At 41.5% G+C, this 23,683-nt stretch overlaps 1 protein-coding gene across 1 annotated transcript in view; it reads right to left on the bottom strand.

Annotated features, from left to right (window-relative positions):
* The window catches only part of XYLT2 (xylosyltransferase 2), a 50,228-nt gene extending 26,795 nt beyond the window's left edge, over nucleotides 1-23,433 (bottom strand). Inside the window, exons 1-6 of the mRNA XM_053708861.1 lie at nucleotides 23,220-23,433; nucleotides 19,807-20,224; nucleotides 13,115-13,290; nucleotides 1,143-1,345; nucleotides 983-1,063; nucleotides 89-305 (exon numbers count right to left, since the gene is read on the bottom strand). Coding sequence (XP_053564836.1) covers nucleotides 89-305; nucleotides 983-1,063; nucleotides 1,143-1,345; nucleotides 13,115-13,290; nucleotides 19,807-20,224; nucleotides 23,220-23,354 — 1,230 coding nt within the window. The 5' untranslated portion in view covers nucleotides 23,355-23,433. The remainder of the gene's footprint in view (nucleotides 1-88; nucleotides 306-982; nucleotides 1,064-1,142; nucleotides 1,346-13,114; nucleotides 13,291-19,806; nucleotides 20,225-23,219) is intronic.
* Between the last annotated feature and the right edge of the window lie 250 nt (nucleotides 23,434-23,683).

A 23,683-nucleotide genomic window follows, 5' to 3' on the forward strand; every position in this document is an offset into this window, starting at 1 on the left:
TCTGATAGATAACAGACCTAAGCATATTACAATATAACTTTCTGAGATTATGTAATAAAACTTGTTATATATAAAAAAGAAAGCTGACCTCAGCAGGCAGCAGGGTGTATGTGTAGAAACGTCTTAACTCTGAAACAAGTGGGTCCTTAGTGAAGGTCACATACTCCACAAAACTTCTTGTCAAAGCAAACCAGTCTGACCCACCATCCAACACAATGCCTTCTGGGATCTTCCTCTCTCCGAGACGCCACATGTGGGAATCACATTCATGGAAAAGCCGGTCCAGACCCTGCTTCTTGATGAACCTGAGAGGGAGACTAAATTAGTTTTCATATCTAATAGACGTGCAGATTTTCATATTTGGCATTGGTTTGTATAAACAAATGCCGAATATGGCTCTTTTTAGAGTTGGATTTATTTAATAGTATGGATGTTCACAGATTTTTGTATGTTGCATTACAACATGAATAAATCCGGCTCTAAAAGAAGACAAATGCTGCAGCCTACCGCCATATTCTGCTTTCCTTTATACAAACCAATGCCAAATATGAAAGTCTGCATATGTCTAATATCTATATACAGCGCAATCACTGAGCAATTTCTTGTGTTATAACTGTCAGCACAGTATCATTAAAGTGATTGTAAACTTGAACAAAATTACTGACCAGTATATAAAAAGTAATCTTTAAAACAGGGGCACTTTAAATTCATTAACATTTTGAAAGACACTTCATTTTTAAAATATTTACTTCTGAGTAAACATACTGCCGTTACTCAGCCTGCATCTCATAAGGTATTTAGCAGATCAATGACGAATCCGGCTACCTCCAAAAGTTGCGTGCCGCACAATCTGGACGCCAGATGGGGCACACAACGATTGGGAGAATCTGGATTCTTCATCGATCTGCTAAATACACTGTCCAGTAATTTGTTAAAGTTTACAATCAGTTTAAGTCTCCTTTTCCACTGTGGTCCTCATTACCTGGCATTATCACGGCCATGAGACTTGAGGAAGTTCTTGTCTTTGTATTTAGACAGGAAAAGGACCAGTTCTTCATTGGTTCTGGAGAAAGAAAAAGTTCAAATATAGTCATGCAGCACTGGGACATGTAACACAATCTAACAGAGCATCTTATTCGCACCTAGTAGGGTAGTCAGTGGCGCTGAGGTTGATGAAGAAGTCCCACTGCCAATCTGACATCTTCATCAGGTCCTCCATGCTGTGCAGATACATAGTGAGCAAGCTTGCGCCACCCCAGATAGTCACCATGCGCCAAGCTGTGACACGAATATTCCCATACGGCTGTGCTAACTGGACCACCTCACGGTGCAAATAATTTGAACGCTGAGAGAGTGAAAAAGAAAAAGACATGAGTAAGAAAACAAGAGAACATGAAAAATACCATTACCAGACCCTTAACCCACTACTGAAAGCCCCTTATCGAGGTCAAATATCCTACTGAGAGCTTCTTTCAAGCTCCCATAACACACAGAAGCCCTATCCCAGGTCAGAGATCCACTAAAAAGAGCCTCTTACAAAACCACAGACCTATGAACTTCTCAAGGCTAACCCCCCATTACAAGAACCTTACCTAAAAGGGACAGTGTATTCAAATATTTTGTCCCCTTTAATGTGTTCCCAGTGATCCATTTTAAATACTGAAGTGTATTAAATGGTTACTGTACCTTTATTTTCTCATTTGAAATAGCTGATTTTGCCTGTATTTCCCCTGCCAATACTGAAAATGTATGTACTTAAAACCCAAATTTTTTATTTCATGATTCAGACAGAGAATACAATTTTAACCCCTTAAGGACCACAGCACTTTTCCATTTTCTGACCGTTTGGGACCAAGGTTATTTTTACATTTCTGCGGTGTTTGTGTTTAGCTGTAATTTTTCTCTTACTCATTTACTGTACTCACACATATTATATACCGTTTTTCTCGCCATTAGACTTTCTAAAGATACCATTATTTTAGTCATATCTTATTATTTACTATAATTTGTTTTTAGAAAATATGATGAAAAAATGGGGGGAAAAAACAAAACACTTTTTCTAACTTTGACCCCCAAAATCTGTTACACATCTACAACCACCAAAAAACACCCATGCTAAATAGTTTCTAAATTTTGTATTGAGTTTAGAAATACCCAATGTTTACATGTTCTTTGCTTTTTTTGTAAGTTATAGGGCAATAAATACAAGTAGCACTTTCCTATTTCCAAACCATTTTTTAATAAAAATTAGCGATAGTTACATTGGAACACTGATATCTGTCAGGAATCCTTGAATATCCCTTGACATGTATATTTTTTTTTTTTAGTAGACAACCCAAAGTATTTATCTAGGCCCATTTTGGTATATTTCATGCCACCATTTCACCGCCACATGCGATCAAATAAAAAAAAATTTCACACTGAAATTATTTATAAACAGCTTGTGCAATTATGTCACAAATGGTTGTAAATGCTTCTTTGGGATCCCCTTTGTTCAAAAATAGCAGACATATATGGATTTGGCATTGTTTTTTGGTAATTAGAAAGCCGCTAAATGCCACTGCGCACCACCACACTTGTATTATGCCCAGCAGTGAAGGGGTTAATTAGGTAGCTTGTATGGTTCATTTTAGCTTTAGTGTAGAGATCAGCCTCCCACCTGACACATCCCACCCCTTGATCCCTCCCAAACAGCTCTCCCCCTCCCCACCCCACAATTGTCCCCGCAATCTTAAGTACTGGCAGAAAGTTTGCCAGTACTAAAATAAAAGGCTTTTTATTATTATTATTATTTTTTTAATTAATATCTTTCAGCTGTGATGGACTCCCCTTAGCCCCCAACCTCCCTGATCCCCCCCCCCCAAACAGCTCTCTAACCCTCCCCCCGCTACCAATTTGCCACTATCTTTGGTACTGGCAGCTGTCTGCCAGTACCCAGCTTGTCCCCCCCCAAAAAAGTTTTTTTTTTATTGTTTTTTTTTATAAAATATAATTTTTTTTGTAGTGTAGCTGCCACACCTCAATACCCCTCCCAGATTCTTTTATCCTAATTTTTTTCCCCTCTCCCTCCTTCTCATTGCATTGGTGGCAGTAGTTGCTGCGTATGCCCTCCGCACGCTCCCGGAGTGCACATTGCACATACAGGAACCGGATGCCGGGCAGCTATGGGCCGACCACCCCCCTCCCTGCTAAGGCTCCCACTCACCAACATTCTGCACTATCGCCACCGGTGCAGAGAGGGCCACAGAGTGTCTCTCTCTGCATCTGCTGCTTAACTCTGCTTGCCTCTGACCACTCTTCTGATTAACCCCTGAACTGCTGTTACTGTGGATTGTCTCTTTGTTGCCGAACTCTGCTTGCCTGACTACTCTCCAGTTTTTCCCCTGTAGTGCCGAGAAGGATTGTCCCTCTATTGTGAGTACTGTTACCTCATTTACTTTATTCTCTTGTTCTGGGATATTTCCTTATCCTTCCACTTGACGCAAGGATAAGAAGACTACTGGCCAAGTTTGGTCTGATAGGGAAATATCCCACGAGCATTACAACTACACTACAGAAAATGTTTAAAAAAAACAAAACAACTATATGTATTTTATAGGCACTGGACGCTAGTAGTGGGAAGGTTAGAGAGCTATTTAGGGGATCAGGGAGGTGGGAGGATTGAGGAGGATCACTACACTGCAGAATTTTTTATTTTTTTTTAATAAAAAACAAAACTGCATACTGGCAGACTGTCTGCCAATACCTAAGATGGTTGTTACCAGTGAGGGGTGAGGGAGGGATCAGAGGAGGGTAAATCTACACTAAAGCTAAAATTAAAAAGGGACAGTCTACACCACAATATTTATTGTTTTAAAAAAAAAAGATAATCCCTTTATTACCCATTCCCTAGTTTAGCATAACCAACACAGTTATATAAATAGGTTTTTTTATCTCTGTGATTACCTTGTATCCAAGCCTCTGCAAACTGTCCCTTTTTTCAGTTCTTTTGACAGACATGCATTTTGGCCAATCAGTGCTGGCTCCCTGGAACTTCACGTGCATGAGCTCAATGTTATCTATATGACACACATGAACTAACACCCTCTAGTGGTGAAAAACTGTCAAAATGCCCTGAGAGAAGAGGCGGCCTTCAAGGGCTTAGAAATTAGAATATGAACCGCCTAGGTTTAGCTTTCAGCTAAGAATATCAAGAGAACAAAGCAAAATTGGTGATAAAAGTAAATTGGAAAATGGTTTAAAATGACATGTCCTATCTGAATCATGAAAGTTTATTTTGGACTAGACTGTCCCTTTAACCTTACAAGCTACCTGATTAACACCTTCACTGCCAGGAATAATAGAAGTGTGGTGCGCAGCTGCAATTAGTATTCTAATTACTAAAAATGAATGGCAAAGCCATATATGTCTGCTATTTCTAACAAAGGGGTTCCCAGAGAAGCTTTTACAATCATTTGTGCCATGATTGCACTAGCGGTATGTAAATAATTTCACTAAGAAACCCAAAGTTTGTGAAAAAGTGAACAATTTTTTTTTAATTTGATCTCATAAAATGGTGGCATGAAATATACCAAAATGAACCTAGATCAATACCTTGTTTTTTTACCTGTCAAAACTATGTTGTTTTTTTTTAAGTAGACAACCCAACAAGGCTTTATTTCTGTTAAAATGGATTTCTAGCAAGAATACTAATAATTCTCCAGTATTTTGGGCAAGTTCTCTGAAAATCCCGGTAGAGAAGGGGTTAAAGGGGCAGTGAAAACTAAAGTTTCATGATTCAGCTAAAGCATGCCATTTTTATTTTTTTAAATAAGCAAAACTTTCGAATATACTTCCATTATCAAAAGTGCACACTTTTTATATGCACACTTTCTGAGGTTCCTACTAAGCATGTTCAAAAGTGCACGATATACATTGTGATTGGCTGTCATCACATAGTACCAGGGGATATTGCATTTATTTTGAAATTTTCCAGTAAATATTCTACTGCTCATTTCAAATCCAACGTATATTTGAGAATGATTCAATTCTATTGTATTTACTGGTTATAAAACAGCTATGTAAACAAGAAGCTTTAGATTAAATAATGCTCCAAATTGGGGGACGTGACAGAGAGGTACAAAAATGTCAATTTATTTATAAGTATTGTCCTTTGAGTAAGCCGTGATAAATAAGATGAGGAAGACTCTGTGTAAATAATTAGACAGGCCAGAACTCTTTCCACTTTCTGTGATGAGATTTTTTTTTTTAGTGAAACTTTTTCTGCAGTGTCTCTGGAGCCGGTGTTGCTGCGTTTGATGCCCTTACACAGTGTGCCTGAGGACAGGTTAATGCACAGACTCGCTACTGTAGGCTCCCGCAGTTTCAGTCTGTCTGGGACCCTGCTCTACTGTACTGCTGGGGTCTATAAGCTTCGCTTAACAGCACAAGGAGCTGGATCCACACATAACTTAAATTTGTGCTCTAACTGTTTTCAGTGTCAGCACATGGAGACCCTGGGAGAAAGCAGCATCAAGTAACGTCCTCCCACTCTTCTGCCAGACGTTTCTCCTCAGCGGAGCAGGAAAAACGTCTATTTCTTTTTAACCGCTAACTACCAGAAAGGTCTGCAGGTGTAATGCTGAGCAGTGCACTACAGCGCTTTTTTGGCAACTATTGGATTAACTGCTCTGCCTTCTAGGTACTGAACCATAGGTAATTTTAGAGGGTTAACGCACATGAATTGCATTATTCAATGGGCGTTATTGAAATAATAAATATAAACTATTCAAAATATTAATACAAATTATACATACTGTAAAATATTCTAAATAATCCATAGAATATATCTATATTTTGAACAGTATGTATAATAATTTTTAATATTTCAATAACACACACTGAAGATAGCAATTCTTCATGTGTGCTAACCAGACAACGCTAGTCCTAAGTTGCAAAGCCCAAAGCGTGTTAGGCATATTTTACATTCCTATGTTTCTCACTTAGAAAATAACGTACTTTTTTATATTAAATATATATATATATATATGATATTGCTCATGATAAATACATATCTATACCTATATCTATAAGAATAGATATACATAGAAATATCAACAATAAAAAGTACATTCTTCTGTAAATGAAGAACATGTCGGGTTTAGCACACTTGAATAAACACTATCGGTTAGTGAGCAAATAAGGGTCTTATTTCTCTTGTTAAGTGTATCCAGTCCACGGATCATCCATTACTTATGGGATATTAACTCCTCCCCAACAGGAAGTGCAAGAGGATTCACCCAGCAGAGCTGCTATATAGCTCCTCCCCTAACTGCCATTACCAGTCATTCTCTTGCACCCAACGACTAGATAGGATGTGTGAGAGGACTATGGTGATTATATTTAGTTTTATACCTTCAATCAAAAGTTTGTTATTTTATAATAGCACCGGAGTGTGTTATTCCTTCTCTGGTAGAATTTGAAGAAGAATCTACCTGAGTTTTTACTATGATTTTAGCCGGCGTAGTTAAGATCATATTGCTGTTTCTCGGCCATCTGAGGAGAGGTAAACTTCAGATCAGGGGACAGCGGGCAGATTAATCTGCAAAGAGGTATGTAGCAGCTTATTATTTTCTGACAATGGAATTGATGAGAAAATTCTGCCATACCGATATAATGTAAACTCAGCCTTAAATGCAGTAGCAGCAACTGGTATCAGGCTGTCATGTATGTATATTTTACACTTCAGTATTCTGGGGAATGGCACTTCACTGGAATTATACTGTGTGCATAAGACTTTAGCCTAATTTGCAGGGACTGGCAACAGGCTCTTTAATAACACTTAATTTATGTTAAACGTTTTTTGCTGGCATGTAAAATCGTTTCATTTTCTGAGGTACTGGGTGAATAAAATGTTTTGGGCATTATTTTTTCCACTTGGCAGTTGTTTTATTTAATTTATGACAGTTTACTGATCTCTCTCACTGTTGTGTGTGAGGGGGAGGTCAAAAAATTCAGTCAGAAGCTCATTGTATTTCCTGCATGATCCGGTTCATCTCTACAGAACTCAGGGGTCTTCAAAACTTGTTTTGAGGGAGGTAATCATTCACAGCAGAGCTGTGAGATTGTAGTTGACTGTGATAAAAAACGTTTATTTCTGTAACTTTTTTTTCTGCTATCAGGGTTAGTTATCCTTCGCTAATGGGAACAAGCCTTTGCTAAAATTGTGTTTTTTACAAAGATTTGATGCTATAACCTTTCAGTTTATTAACTTTCAACTGTCATAACTCTTTCTGTGCTTCTTATAGGCACAGTACGTTTTCATATTATAGTAAATTACTTGAAAAGTATTTCCAAGTTGCTAGTTTATTTGCTAGTGTGTTAAACATGTCTGATTCAGAGGAAGACATCTGTGCTATATGTGCTAATGCCAAAGTGGAGCCCAATAGAAATTTATGTACTAACTGTATTGATGCTACTTTAAATAAAAGTCAATCTGTACAAATTGAACACATTTCACCAAACAACGAGGGGAGAGTTATGCCGACTAACTCGCCTCACGTGTCAGTACCTGCATCTCCCGCTCGGGGGGTGCGTGATATTGTGGCGCCGAGTACATCTGGGCGGCCATTACAAATCACATTACAGGATATGGCTACTGTTATGACTGAAGTTTTGGCTAAATTACCAGAACTAAGAGGTAAGCGTGATCACTCTGGGGTGAGAACAGAGTGCGCTGATAATGTTAGGGCCATGTCAGATACTGCGTCACAACTTGCAGAACATGAGGACGGAGAGCTTCATTCTGCGGCTGACGGTTCTGATCCAAACAGATTGGATTCAGATATTTCAAATTTTAAATTTAAGCTGGAAAACCTCCGTGTATTACTAGGGGAGGTGTTAGCGGCTCTGAATGATTGTAACACAGTTGCAATACCAGAAAAATGTGTAGGTTGGATAAATATTTTGCGGTACCCTCGAGTACTGACGTTTTTCCTATACCTAAGAGACTTACTGAAATTGTTACTAAGGAGTGGGATAGACCCGGTGTGCCGTTCTCACCCCCTCCGATATTTAGAAAGATGTTTCCAATAGACACCACCACACGGGACTTATGGCAAACGATCCCTAAGGTGGAGGGAGCAGTTTCTACTTTAGCTAAGCGTACCACTATCCCGGTGGAGGATAGCTGTGCCTTTTCAGATCCAATGGATAAAAAGTTAGAGGGTTACCTTAAGAAAATGTTTGTTCAACAAGGTTTTATATTGCAACCCCTTGCATGCATTGCGCCTGTCACGGCTGCAGCAGCATTTTGGTTTAAGTCTCTGGAAGGGACACTTGAATCAGCTCCATTAGATGAGATTACACACAGGCTTAAAGCTCTTAAGTTAGCTAACTCATTTATTTCAGATGCCGTAGTACATTTAACTAAGCTTACGGCTAAGAATTCCGGATTCGCCATTCAGGCGCGCAGAGCACTGTGGCTAAAATCCTGGTCAGCTGACGTTACTTCTAAGTCTAAATTTCTTAATATACCTTTCAAAGGGCAGACCTTATTCGGGCCCGGATTGAAAGAAATTATCGCTGACATTACAGGAGGTAAAGGCCATGCCCTGCCTCAAGACAGAGCCAAACCTAAGGCTAGACAATCTAATTTTCGTTCCTTTCGGAATTTCAAAGCAGGAGCAGCATCAACTTCCTCTGCTCCAAAACAAGAAGGATCTGTTGCTCGCTACAGACAAGGCTGGAGACCTAACCAGTCCTGGAACAAGGGCAAGCAGGCCAGGAAACCTGCTGGTGCCCCTAAAACAGCATGAATTGAGGGCCCCCGATCCGGGAACGGATCTAGTGGGGGGCAGACTTTCTCTCTTCGCCCAGGCTTGGGCAAGAGATGTCCAGGATCCCTGGGCGCTAGAGATAATATCTCAGGGATACCTTCTGGACTTCAAATACTCTCCCCCAAGAGAGAGATTTCATCTATCAAGGTTGTCAACAAACCAAATAAAGAAAGAGGCGTTTCTACGCTGCGTACAAGAGCTTTTATTAATGGGAGTAATCCATCCAGTTCCACGGTCGGAACAGGGACAAGGGTTTTACTCAAATCTGTTTGTGGTTCCCAAAAAAGAGGGAACTTTCAGGCCAATCCTGGATTTAAAGATCCTAAACAAATTCCTAAGAGTTCCATCGTTCAAAATGGAGACTATTCGGACAATTTTACCCATGATCCAAAAGGGTCAGTACATGACCACAGTGGATTTAAAGGATGCTTACCTTCACATACCGATTCACAAAGATCATTACCGGTATCTAAGGTTTGCCTTTCTAGACAGGCATTACCAGTTTGTAGCTCTTCCATTCGGATTGGCTACGGCTCCGAGAATCTTCACAAAGGTTCTGGGTGCTCTTCTGGCGGTACTAAGACCGCGAGGAATTGCGGTAGCTCCGTACCTAGACGACATTCTGATACAAGCTTCAAGCTTTCAAACTGCCAAGTCTCATACAGAGTTAGTACTGGCATTTCTAAGGTCGCATGGATGGAAGGTGAACGAAAAGAAGAGTTCTCTCTTTCCACTCACAAGAGTTCCCTTCTTGGGGACTCTTATAGATTCTGTAGAAATGAAGATTTACCTGACAGAAGACAGGTTAACAAAGCTTCAAAATGCATGCCGTGTCCTTCATTCCATTCAACACCCGTCAGTAGCTCAATGCATGGAGGTGATCGGCTTAATGGTAGCAGCAATGGACATAGTACCCTTTGCACGCCTACATCTCAGACCGCTGCAATTGTGCATGCTAAGTCAGTGGAATGGGGATTACTCAGACTTGTCCCCTACTCTGAATCTGGATCAAGAGACCAGAAATTCTCTTCTATGGTGGCTTTCTCGGCCACATCTGTCCAGGGGGATGCCATTCAGCAGGCCGGACTGGACAATTGTAACAACAGACGCCAGCCTACTAGGTTGGGGCGCTGTCTGGAATTCTCTGAAGGCTCAGGGACAATGGAATCAGGAGGAGAGTCTCCTACCAATAAACATTCTGGAATTGAGAGCAGTTCTCAATGCCCTTCTGGCTTGGCCCCAGTTGACAACTCGGGGGTTCATCAGGTTTCAGTCGGACAACATCACGACTGTAGCTTACATCAACCATCAGGGAGGGACAAGAAGCTCCCTAGCAATGATGGAAGTATCAAAGATAATTCGCTGGGCAGAGTCTCACTCTTGCCACCTGTCAGCAATCCACATCCCGGGAGTGGAGAACTGGGAGGCGGATTTCTTAAGTCGTCAGACTTTTCATCCGGGGGAGTGGGAACTTCATCCGGAGGTCTTTGCCCAAATACTTCGACGTTGGGGCAAACCAGAGATAGATCTCATGGCGTCTCGACAGAACGCCAAGCTTCCTCGTTACGGGTCCAGATCCAGGGATCCGGGAGCGGTTCTGATAGATGCTTTGACAGCACCTTGGACCTTCGGGATGGCTTATGTGTTTCCACCCTTCCCGATGCTTCCTCGATTGATTGCCAGAATCAAACAGGAGAGAGCATCAGTGATTCTAATAGCGCCTGCATGGCCACGCAGGACTTGGTATGCAGATCTAGTGGACATGTCATCCTGTCCACCTTGGTCGCTACCTCTGAAACAGGACCTTCTGATCCAGGGTCCCTTCAAACATCAAAATCTAATTTCTCTGAAGCTGACTGCTTGGAAATTGAACGCTTGATTTTATCAAAACGTGGTTTTTCTGAGTCAGTTATTGATACCTTAATACAGGCTAGGAAGCCTGTTACCAGAAAGATTTACCATAAGATATGGCGCAAATACTTATATTGGTGCGAATCCAAGAGTTACTCATGGAGTAAGGTTAGGATTCCGAGGATATTGTCTTTTCTACAAGAAGGTTTAGAAAAGGGTTTATCCGCTAGTTCCTTAAAGGGACAGATTTCAGCTCTGTCCATTCTTTTACACAAACGTCTGTCAGAAGTTCCGGACGTTCAAGCTTTTTGTCAGGCTTTAGCTAGGATCAAGCCTGTGTTTAAAACTGTTGCTCCACCATGGAGTTTGAACTTAGTTCTTAATGTTTTACAGGGGGTTCCGTTTGAACCCCTTCATTCCATTGATATCAAGTTGTTATCTTGGAAAGTTCTGTTTTTAATGGCGATTTCCTCGGCTCGAAGAGTCTCTGAGTTATCTGCCTTACATTGTGATTCTTCTTATCCGATTTTTCATTCAGACAAGGTAGTTCTGCGTACTAAACCTGGGTTCCTACCTAAGGTGGTCACTAACAGGAATATCAATCAAGAGATTGTGGTTCCATCTTTGTGTCCTAATCCTTCTTCGAAAAAGGAACGTCTGCTACACAATCTAGATGTAGTCCGTGCCCTGAAATTTTATCTACAGGCAACTAAGGATTTTCGACAAACGTCTTCCCTGTTTGTCGTTTATTCTGGTCAGAGGAGAGGTCAAAAAGCTTCGGCTACCTCTCTCTCCTTTTGGCTTCGTAGCATAATACGGTTAGCCTATGAGACCGCTGGACAGCAGCCTCCTGAAAGAATTACAGCACATTCTACTAGAGCTGTGGCTTCCACTTGGGCCTTTAAGAATGAGGCTTCTGTTGAACAGATTTGCAAGGCTGCAACTTGGTCTTCTCTTCATACTTTTTCCAAATTTTACAAATTTGACACTTTTGCTTCTTCGGAGGCTGTTTTTGGGAGAAAGGTTCTTCAGGCAGTGGTTCCTTCCGTATAAAGAGCCTGCCTGTCCCTCCCGTCATCCGTGTACTTTAGCTTTGGTATTGGTATCCCATAAGTAATGGATGATCCGTGGACTGGATACACTTAACAAGAGAAAACATAATTTATGCTTACCTGATAAATTTATTTCTCTTGTAGTGTATCCAGTCCACGGCCCGCCCTGTCACTTTAAGGCAGGTAATTTTTCCATTAAACTACAGTCACCACTGCACCCTATGGTTTTCCTTTCTCTGCATGTTTTCGGTCGAATGACTGGTAATGGCAGTTAGGGGAGGAGCTATATAGCAGCTCTGCTGGGTGAATCCTCTTGCACTTCCTGTTGGGGAGGAGTTAATATCCCATAAGTAATGGATGATCCGTGGACTGGATACACTACAAGAGAAATACATTTATCAGGTAAGCATAAATTATGTTTTTTTTTTATTTCCCCAGTATGTGTGCTCCACATACGTATGTGTGCTCCATTGTAGTCTATGAGGCCTATTTATGAAATGTCTGTCGGATCTGATCTGACAGTGCGGATCAGGTCCGACAGACGTCTCTGAATGCGGAGAGCAATACGCTCTCCGTATTCAGCATTGCACCAGCAGCTCTTGTGAGCTGCTGGTGCAACGCCGCCCCCTGCAGACTCGCGGGCAATCGTCCGCCAGCAGGAGGGTGTCAATCAACCCGATCGTACTCGATCGGGTTGAATTCCGGTGATGTCTGTCCGCCTGCTCAGAGCAGGCGGACAGGGTTATGGAGCAGCGGTCTTTAGACCGCTGCTTTATAACTGTTGTTTCTGGCGAACCTGCAGGCTCACCAGAAACGCGGGCCCTCAAGCTCCGTTCGGAGCTTAATAAATAGGCCCCTATGGGTGAATATGTTTTTTGCACAAGACGGGGTTTTGCTCACATGCAAATTTTTTACTTTCAACTTATAATACAAGTGCAATCCAATGCACACAAAAAGCCTCCATCTAGTGAAGTTAATTTGCAGGCAGGATCGCAGCTCCACTCATAATCTAGCCCATAGAGAGAAATAACTAAATATTTGGGGTTTCTTGATCATTATATTGTAATGCACAGCTCTCAAGCTAGAATTTGCCTTTCTACATTTTTGAGGGAGATTTCTTGTACTACTTAAATAATCTCGCTACAGCGGAGAGCTTCAGATCATAGGCCCTATGACTCCAATAATTCAAAATACTGTCACTATGCTTAAAACATACATTAACCATCCACCTTCAGTATTTCTACCTCCTATATTTTCATGATCAATTGTAACTAAAGTACTACCAAGAAAAATACCTGCAGAAAATCTTCACCTACAAATGAAACCCCTCATCTATTGCAACCCTTATTCTTATATTTCTGTTACCACTGAATAACCCCCTGTACCCTCACATACCTGGTCAACATGGATATAGTAGAAGTGATCTTGGTGGTAAATAGCTTTTATGAGACGCTTCAGCTGCCTTATAGCTCTGCCATGTACAACCAGCATATACACCACACGTGGCGGCTTCTCAGGGGGTGTTGCCCCCACATCCGATTCCTCCCACTGCAGGCCTGAGCTCACCTTGCCTAAGAAAATTACAGGAAACAATGTACAGACATTAAGTAATCACTGCCTTGATTGTCTACAGAACACCATGAACACTGGACTCACCTACTGCCCAAAAGAAAATTGGAAAGAACTATAAGTGTCCACCCACATACCCAGTGACCTCTGTAAGAACCGGCAAAATTCCTAAGGAGATCCTATTCAGATTAGTCTAACAGACACCCTGCTAAGATTAGATCCGATATTCTATCCACTGAAAGGGACATAAAGTTCCACAATTTAGTCAGAGAGAAGACATTTTTTTTTGGGGGGGGGGCAAATTTTTTTTTTTTTTTTATCTTGGTCTCGTTTGTTAAAATACTTAAGAACTGAAGTACGCTCAGGACGGGGCACATGCCTGAAGCACTATAAGGCAGCAGTGTTGGAAACAATGTTTGTAACAATGTTATACATATAATGCTAAAAACAAGTGTATGCTCCTGAGCCTTTGTAAAATACTTTATTTTTTCCCCTTTTCTTATAATTTAACTCTGCATGTGGGTTTTACAATTCCCACAATATTTGAAAGTAAAGACTTAGGATTTACCCTAACACTTATATTCCACAATACCTTTGTTTCTCACTCTAACAGTTAATTTATATACTGTTATGTCTGTAACTGGCCCCAGCGGAGGTAGATAAGGAAAAACAGGACGGTACCCATTACATTATGTAAAACTTTACGCTAAGTTCCTCTGGGTTTAAACAAATATAATGAATAATAATATTTAAAAAATATATGTGCATACTATTCTATGGCTAATATTGATAATTTATCTAGCATTTAGTGTTTTATTTCCCTTTAAGCTAAAACGGAAATAAAAAAACAAAAACAAAAAATTTATCAACTTGCAAATGAAAGAACAGCAAATAAATTGTTAAACTTTTTCATGCAAAAAAATATAATTTTTTTAAATTTACAGCTTTTTTAAAATGGATTATAAAACCAACATTACAATAATCCTAAAAGATCAGTAGGCTCACTGGCAAATATGGAAAATGACAAACTTCCACAGGCATAAAACCAAAAATAGTAGCTTTGTTTACAACAGGAAAATCCCTTATTTAAAAACAAAACAAAAAGAACAACACAAAACAATGATGGGTAAACAATATGGAGGTTGGCAGATTTGAAACCCGGAATACAGATTGTTAGGAACAATGAGATGATTATAGGTAGCGATTTATGTAATAAATACAACATGTTTGGCGCCAGAACTAAATGAGTGGTGACTCGCCAAGTACTGTTATTTGTCAAGCCTTGCTGTAATGCATTTTAAAATCCCCTATTTTATTTTTTGTATGGACTGCAAAGAACGTAAGCACAAAGAGGTAGTTATTGCATTCCGTGCAATGACAAAAACAGGAATGTAGAGGAAGATGTAAAATGTTCCTTATTATATCTAGGTAGCCAAATAAAGCGTTGGAGGTAAAAGAAACAGAGCAATGGGTCTCAGCATTTGTTATTTTAACTGCACATAAGCGTTTGCTCCTAATGATCCATAATTAAAGTGATGGTAAATCCTAGCATTTGTGAATTGCTAGGATTGACCATTGGAACATATAAAGGGGACTTACACAGTCATGAAGTATAAAATTCTTCATGACTGAAAGTTCCTTTATTTGTTTCAAGCGGTCGCCGCACTGAACTGCTCAGGCTACCCACGGCAGAACGCTGTTTTGCTGAGAGGTGACGTTTCCCCCTTTCAGCAAATAGCCGTGCGTTCCAGTAGGCAACAAGACGGATTTCCCGCACGGCTATTGGCTAAGAGCTGAAAAAGTCACCACTCAGCAAAACAGCATTCTGCTGTGGGCTGCCTGAGCAGCTCAGTGCGGCGACCGCTTTAAACAAATAAAGGAGCTTTCAGCATGAAGTATTTCTTACTTCATGGCTGAAAGTCCCCTTTATTTGTTCCAACGCTAGGATTTACTATCACTTTAACACAGTACCACCCTCTACTTACATATATTATACAGTTACTACCGTTCTTTGTGTAATGACTATGGCATAACATTCACAAAAGCAGGTGTAGGCAAACTAATGCCCAGGGGCCAAATCAAGCCTGACACCTGTTTTTGTACAGCCTGCAAACTTTGAAGTTTTTTTTACATTTTTAAATGCTTGAAAAAAAAAAATTAAAAAAAAATGTGACATTAAAAAGAGACATAAAACCCAAAACTTTTCTTTCATTAATCAGATAGAGCACACAATTTTAAACAACATTTAAATGTTCTTCTTATCCTTTGTTGAAAAACAAGGTGTCTGCAGCACTATATGGCAGCAATTTTGCATCAATGTTATACATTAGCAAGAGCACTAGATGGCAGCACTGTCTCCTATCATGTAGTACTAATGTTATACATTAGCAAGAGCACTAGATGGCAGCACTGTCTCCTGTCATGTAGTACTAATGTTATACATTAGCAAGAGCACTAGATGGCAGCACTGTCTCCTGTCATGTAGTACTAATGTTATACATTAGCAAGAGCACTAGATGGCAGCACTGTCTCCTATCATGTAGTACCAATGTTATACATTAGCAAGAGCACTAGATGGCAGCACTGTTTCCTGTCATGTAGTACTAATGTTATACATTAGCAAGAGCACTAGATGGCAGCACTGTTTCCGGTCATGTAGTGCTAATGTTATACATTAGCAAGAGCACTAGATGGCAGCACTGTCTCCTATCATGTAGTACTAATGTTATACATTAGCAAGAGCACTAGATGGCAGCACTGTCTCCTATCATGTAGTACTAATGTTATACATTAGCAAGAGCACTAGATGGCAGCGCTATCTCCTGTCATGTAGTACTAATGTTATACATTAGCAAGAGCACTAGATGGCAGCACTGTTTCCTGTCATGTAGTACTGTTATATATTAGCAAAAGCACTAGATGGCAGCACTGTTTCCTGTCATGTAGTACTGTTATACATTAGCAAGAGCACTAGATGGCAGCACTGTTTCCTGTCATGTAGTACTGTTATACATTAGCAAGAGCACTAGATGGCAGCACTGTTTCCTGTCATGTAGTACTGTTATACATTAGCAAGAACACTAGATGGCAGCACTGTTTCCTGTCATGTAGTACTAATGTTATACATTAGCAAGAGCACTAGATGGCAGCACTGTTTCCTGTCATGTAGTACTAATGTTATACATTAGCAAGAGCACTAGATGGCAGCACTGTTTCCTGTCATGTAGTACTAATGTTATACATTAGCAAGAACTGTTTCCTGTCATGTAGAGCTGCAGACATAAGAGAACAAAGCAAATTTGATGATAATTGTAAACTTTCTTAAAATTGTCATAAAAGAAAATTTTTGGGTTTGTTGTCACTTTAAATTTTTTCAGATTCAAATGTCAGTGTTTATAACAGTTTAATTGGAACACAGACACTCATTTGTTTGTCTATGGCTGATTTTAGGCTACAACATCAGAGCTGAGTAGCTGTGTCACAGACTGTATGTGATGCTCTCATTATTTTGCACTGCTGGCAGGGAAACTACAATATATATCATACAATATTCCCAACTCAAAAGGAAACATTTTGAATATTTAACCCCTTCCCGCCAGGACAAAGTTCAGATGGAAACAAATAAGTAAAAAATGTAAATCATGCATAAACAATTGCGTGATTTTAATGATGGGATCAGGGTTGGGGGGGGGAGTGCCTATGATGCTAGGCATGCCCCCCAAGCCTGCAATCCCATTCAGGAAGCGCCTTTGGCTTCAGTACAGCTATGACGTTCTATGCCATCCTAAATGCTTTACAGCCCAGTGCGGTTAGGACGGCATAGAACATCATAAGGGCGGGAAGGGGTTAAAGCAGAATCTCATCACAGACAAATCCCTTCACAAAAATACATAAAATGAGGCTGCAACCAAAGTAAGTTTCTGCGTTGTCTGTTACATATTTTTATTTTTATCAATAACAATTTGTGGAAATGTGTTTTTGCTCTTGTTATAGAAATACAGACATAATATCCTTTACCGTCTGACCCTCTCTCAGAAAATGTTTGCACTATTGCTTGTATATGACTAAATAGATATTAGAGTGGGAAATGACACTAATTTATTAAAGGGACATTATAAACACTAAATACATTTTATAAGCATAATATTTAGGTTATTCCCGCCTCTCTCAAATCATGGGTGCTGCCATGTTGAAACCTAGCTTTCACTACATTCCAGTGTTGACGTATTTGCAGCAACTCTGCTTCATATATCTGCAGTGTAACCTATGTTCCATAATGGCAGAACCCATGATTAGAGGGGGGTGCATGGAAATATATTTAGTGTTTAGGGTCCCTTTAACATCAGTTATCCTGCATTACTTTGAGTTTAACCCCCCAAATCAGCAGCAGTAGTTGCACAACAGGGGTTTAAAACACGGCAACGCAGAGTCACTAGTGTTAAAATGAGACACGCTAACAAATTGTAGTAGGTCATTTTCCCACTTTAATGGCGTTTAACCCCTGCAAAGGTGAGGTTCCAGAGAGCAGCAGTGCACTACTGGCATCTAGTGGAATATATCTGGTTAGGCATGTGTGTACTGTGCAGTCACCAATTACCAGCTAGCTCCCAGTAGTGCACTGCTGCTCCTGAGCATACCTTGGTATGCTTTTCCACAAAAGGATATCAAAAGTGAACAAAGTATATTTAAAGGGACACTAAGGTTAGAACTAAACTTTTATTATGCAGATAGAACATGCAATATTAAACAGCTTTCCGATTCAATTTCATTATCTAAATGTGCACAACTTTTTTTTATACGCACACTTTCTGGGGCATCAGCTCTTACCAAACGTGCAAGAATTCACAGTACTGTATATGCATTTTGTGATAGGCTGATGACTGTCACATGATGCATGAGGAAGGAAAGTAGAACTAACTTTAAAGTTTGTCAGAAAACGAAAACCTACTACTCATTTGAAATGCAAACTAAGTGTGTTTGTTTATTATGCAAATATACTGCATTTAATAGTTCTACTCCTTTAATATTATAAGTCATTTGAAAAGCTTCTTAAAATTGCATGTACTAACATCTGAAACATGAAAGTTTAGTTTTGGCTTTGCTGATCTTTGAAACTGGAAATACTATTGTAATCCCTGTGATAAATGCACCTTAAAAAAAAAAAAAAACGCTCTCCCTCAAAATATACACAGAATGTTGTGTCAACTGTAGTAAAACACCTGCTACAAAGCAAAACAAAAACACAAGCCTTTAGTGCTCTATATGTAAGCTCATATGCTAATTTCTAAGCACTTGAAGGCTGCCTCTTATCTGAATGCATTTAACAGTTTTTCACAGCTGGATGGTGTTAGTTCATGTGTTTCATATAAATAACATTGCGCTCACTCCCGTGGAGTCAGCACTAATTGCCTGAAATGCAAGTTTGTCAAAAGAACTGAGATAAGGGGGCAGTCTGCAGAAGTTTAGACACAAGGTAATCACAAAAGTAAAAAGTATATTACAATAACAGTGCTGGTTATGCAAAACTGGGGAATGGTAAAGGGATTATCGCCATCTTTTTAAACAATAACATTTTTGGTGTTTATTATCCCTTTAATTATACATAGTAAAACAACTTTGCAATGAATTTTCATTATTTTGCTCTTTTCCTGTAATTTAAGTCTATAAATTGTAAATTTTCCAGTCTTGAAAACTGAAAGCTCATAATGGAGCCTAACCCTAACACATATACGTCCCTAATTTACAATTTTTTATCTTCTTTCTGCTGAACAAAATGGCAGCGTCAAGTGCCGTTATCTCCAGACTCCTTCAATTCAGGAAAATGGTTGGTGGAATTTCACTGTTTAAAAACAACTGCAGCAAACAAGACATTAATCTGTTCTAATGTTTAGACTCTGCTGATATGTTATTCTATTGGAAGACTGCGTTTACTGTCCCTTTAAAAGAACAGTCAACACCAGAATTTTTGTTTTAAAAAAAAAAAAAAATCCCTTACCCGTTCCCCAGTTTTGCATAATTAACACTGTTATATAAATACACTTTTTACCACTGTAATTACTGTGTATCTAAGCCTCTGCAAACTGTCCCCTTATTTCAGTTCTTTTGACAGACTTGCATTTTAGCCAATCAGTGCTCACTCCAGGGTAACTTCACGTGCATGAGCTCAATGTTATCTATATGAAACACACAAACTAATGCCCTCTAGTGGTCAAAATGCATTCAGATTAGAAGCAGTCTTCAAGGTCTAAGAAATTAGCATATGAACCTCCTAGACTTAGCTTTCAGCTAAGAATACCAAGAGAACAAAGCAAAATTGGTGATAAAAGTAATTTAAAAATTACATTCCCTATATAAATCATGAAAGTTTTTTTTTTTACTTGACTGTCCCTTTAAGGCTTCTGAGAATAAACACCTGTAGAATATAATTAGCTATTTTCCATAGAACATCAAAGACTCCATCATTCTACAAAAGGTGAGACACACAGGAAAGTCAGGGAATACAAAAGTATATACCGTACCTGTCAGCTGGCAGTAACGTGGCACACTCTGCGGCATGAGTTGCCCAGCTTGGTGTAAACAAACCACATTGGCAATCTCCTGTTGGCATTGTCTGCTGCTTGCTCTGGCAAGCGCTGATAAAGCATCTTTGCCTGTAATTTCACATTTGGGGGTAAAACTGTGGTCTGTGGGATGTGGTGCCCCCTCAACGCTACCTGTGTCCCCCTCTCGGGTAAGATTATGCCAAGTACCCTTGGGAGTGTGTGTACGAGCCCCCTGCCTGTGCCACACAGTGACTTCTCTTGTTACTCGGTCCCCAATTTTGCCATCTTTCTTAGGTTTTGGTCGTATTTTCCCAGATCTGTGTCCTGCAGAACTGTCTGAATCCTTGGTAAGTTCTCCATTTTCTGGACTCCTGATCCTCCTCTGAAGGGAATTCTTTAATAACAAAAGGTTTGATTGTAAGTTCTTTAGACAAACCCATTATGACCTCCCCTCTATCTTTACTTGGACATCCCCCAGATTCTAACAACTGCTACTCTCCTCCCCTGTTACCCTATAATGTTCAATTCTGACCCATCTAAGTGAGACAAAGTCACTAAGGGCAAGTCTTTACTATCTGTATTTTCAATGAAGTTCACTTTTCACTCTGTTCTAATGAATACGCTGCAGAGAATAACAGAAACTGATGACGCTAGAAAGGGCTGTTATTGTGCTCCGCACACTTACTCTGTTCCCATCTCCTTGTCTGCACCATGTACAGTCTACCCCTCTCTTTTGTAACTCCCTCCACTGTCCATGCCTTCATCTCCCCCATCCTCTAGGTTTTATTGTCCTCCATTTCTCCCTTTTAGCTCGATTTATCATCCACGGGCTGACAGGGACGTACATATTTGCCCCTGTCCGTCCGGCTTCACCTCTACCGGGCAGCAATATGCTACCCGCATTTACCATTGCACATTAGCACTCGTGTGCAACATCACTCCCTGCCCGCGAACAGCCAATCACGCGCGGGCAGGATTTGTCAATCTTTTTCCTTGCTCCCCCCCCTGTAAATGTTTCCTCTCTCCCCCTATTACTTATCTAACATTTTTTTTCTTACCCCCTCACTTCCCTTCTCTAACATTCCCTCTCTTACCCCCTAAAAAAATTGACCTCCATTACCCTCTTTTCCCCTCACTTCCCTTCTTTAATGTTCCCTGCACCTCTCTTTTCCCCTAACTTCCCTTCTCTAATGTCCTCTCTCTTCCCCCTCTAACTTGCCCTCCCTTGTTTCATGCTTCCCTCCTCAAATTTGCCTTCCCTCTTACTTGCCTTCTCTAATGTTCCCTCATTTCCCCCCTCAAATTTGCCCTCCCTTCCTCTATGCCCCCCTCTTAAACTTAACCCTCCCCCCACTTCCCTTTTTTAATGTTCCCTTGCTTCCCCCCCTCGATTGTGCCTTTCCTTCCCCCCCTTCAATGTGCCATACCTTCCTCCTCGCCCCCCTCCAATGTCCCTTACCCTCCTCCTCTCTTCCCTCCCATCTAACTTGCCTCACCTTCCTCCTCTCCCCATCTAACTTGCCTCACCTTCCTCCTCTCCCCATCTAACTTGCCTCACCTTCCTCCTCTCCCCATCTAACTTGCCTCACCTTCCTCCTCTCCCCATCTAACTTGCCTCACCTTCCTCCTCTCCCCATCTAACTTGCCTCACCTTCCTCCTCTCCCCATCTAACTTGCCTCACCTTCCTCCTCTCCCCATCTAACTTGCCTCACCTTCCTCCTCTCCCCATCTAACTTGCCTCACCTTCCTCCTCTACGAGTCCCCTCTAACTTGCCTCACCTTCCTCCTCTACGAGTCCCCTCTAACTTGCCTCACCTTCCTCCTCTACGAGTCCCCTCTAACTTGCCTCACCTTCCTCCTCTCCCCATCTAACTTGCCTCACCTTCCTCCTCTCCCCATCTAACTTGCCTCACCTTCCTCCTCTCCCCATCTAACTTGCCTCACCTTCCTCCTCTCCCCATCTAACTTGCCTCACCTTCCTCCTCTCCCCATCTAACTTGCCTCACCTTCCTCCTCTCCCCATCTAACTTCCCTCACCTTCCTCCTCTCCCCATCTAACTTCCCTCACCTTCCTCCTCTCCCCATCTAACTTTCCTCACCTTCCTCCTCTCCCCATCTAACTTGCCTCACCTTCCTCCTCTCCCCATCTAACTTGCCTCACCTTCCTCTTCTCCCCATCTAACTTGCCTCACCTTCCTCCTCTCCCCATCTAACTTGCCTCACCTTCCTCCTCTCCCCATCTAACTTGCCTCACCTTCCTCCTCTCCCCATCTAACTTGCCTCACCTTCCTCCTCTCCCCATCTAACTTGCCTCACCTTCCTCCTCTCCCCATCTAACTTCCCTCACCTTCCTCCTCTCCCCATCTAACTTGCCTCACCTTCCTCCTCTCCCCATCTAACTTGCCTCACCTTCCTCCTCTCCCCATCTAACTTGCCTCACCTTCCTCCTCTCCCCATCTAACTTGCCTCACCTTCCTCCTCTCCCCATCTAACTTGCCTCACCTTCCTCCTCTCCCCATCTAACTTGCCTCACCTTCCTCCTCTCCCCATCTAACTTGCCTCACCTTCCTCCTCTCCCCATCTAACTTGCCTCACCTTCCTCCTCTCCCCATCTAACTTGCCTCACCTTCCTCCTCTCCCCATCTAACTTGCCTCACCTTCCTCCTCTCCCCATCTAACTTGCCTCACCTTCCTCCTCTCCCCATCTAACTTGCCTCACCTTCCTCCTCTCCTCTCTAACTTGCCTCACCTTCCTCTTCTCCCCTCTAACTTGCCTCACCTTCCTCCTCTCCCCATCTAACTTGCCTCACCTTCCTCCTCTCCCCATCTAACTTGCCTCACCTTCCTCCTCTCCTCTCTAACTTGCCTCACCTTCCTCCTCTCCCCATCTAACTTGCCTCACCTTCCTCTTCTCTCTAACTTGCCTCACCTTCCTCTACTCCCCTCACCTTCCATTTCTCCCCTCTAACTTGCTTCACCTTCCTTTTCTCCCCTCTAACTTGCCTCACCTTCCTCTTCTCCCCTCTAACTTGCCTTACCTTCCTTTTCTCCCCTCTAACTTGCCTCACCTTCCTCCTTCTCTTCTCCCCCTTGACTTACATTTATTTACCTTCCTCTTCTTCCTACTCACTTTTTCTCTTTTCCTTCTCATTTTCTCACAAGCCCTTCATTCCCCCCTCACCTACCCTGCCTTCATACCTTGTATATCCCTCTCACCTGCCCTATCTCCTCTTACCCACCACAGGCTATATATTTATTTCCTCTATCTATGCAACTCAGCCTCTCATACTTTCCAAACTCCTCCGCCCTTTCTTCTCAGCTCCCCATTCCAGTACTTCCTTCTGTATCTCAGTCCTCCTCAGCTCTCCCCCTTACCCCACTCTCTCACCTCCCCTCTGTCTTCCTCCTCCAGGCCGCTAAAGCTCCACACAAAAAGGCACTGTAAAAGGAGCAAGACGAGCGCTGCAGCTGCCAACAGCTTGTACCGACGGCCAAGCTTCAACACCCGTGCACTGGGCGGCATGTTTCCGTACCACCCGTATCTCTCCGGGGCCGCAGTACCTCCTCAAGTCCCTGCGGTACTGACTAGCGCTCTGCCCGAAACAAATATGGCGGCTGCTGCTTTGGACCCACTGTGTCAGGGAACACGTCACCAGCGTGTCTAGACCATAGGCGGGGTGTTGTTGCTAGGTAACCAGTAAATTTTGGTTGGCCCATGTGACTTTCTAGAGCCTACAAACGTAAAGACTATTTGATACTAACGCCAATCAGAAATGGTAGACCAATCATGTACAGCTAAGTACTGGCTACTGTATAAATGACTAAAATATTTACACGTTACTGAAACAGTAT

Source organism: Bombina bombina, chromosome 1 (genome assembly GCF_027579735.1).
Source record: "Bombina bombina isolate aBomBom1 chromosome 1, aBomBom1.pri, whole genome shotgun sequence".
Lineage (NCBI taxonomy): Eukaryota > Metazoa > Chordata > Amphibia > Anura > Bombinatoridae > Bombina > Bombina bombina.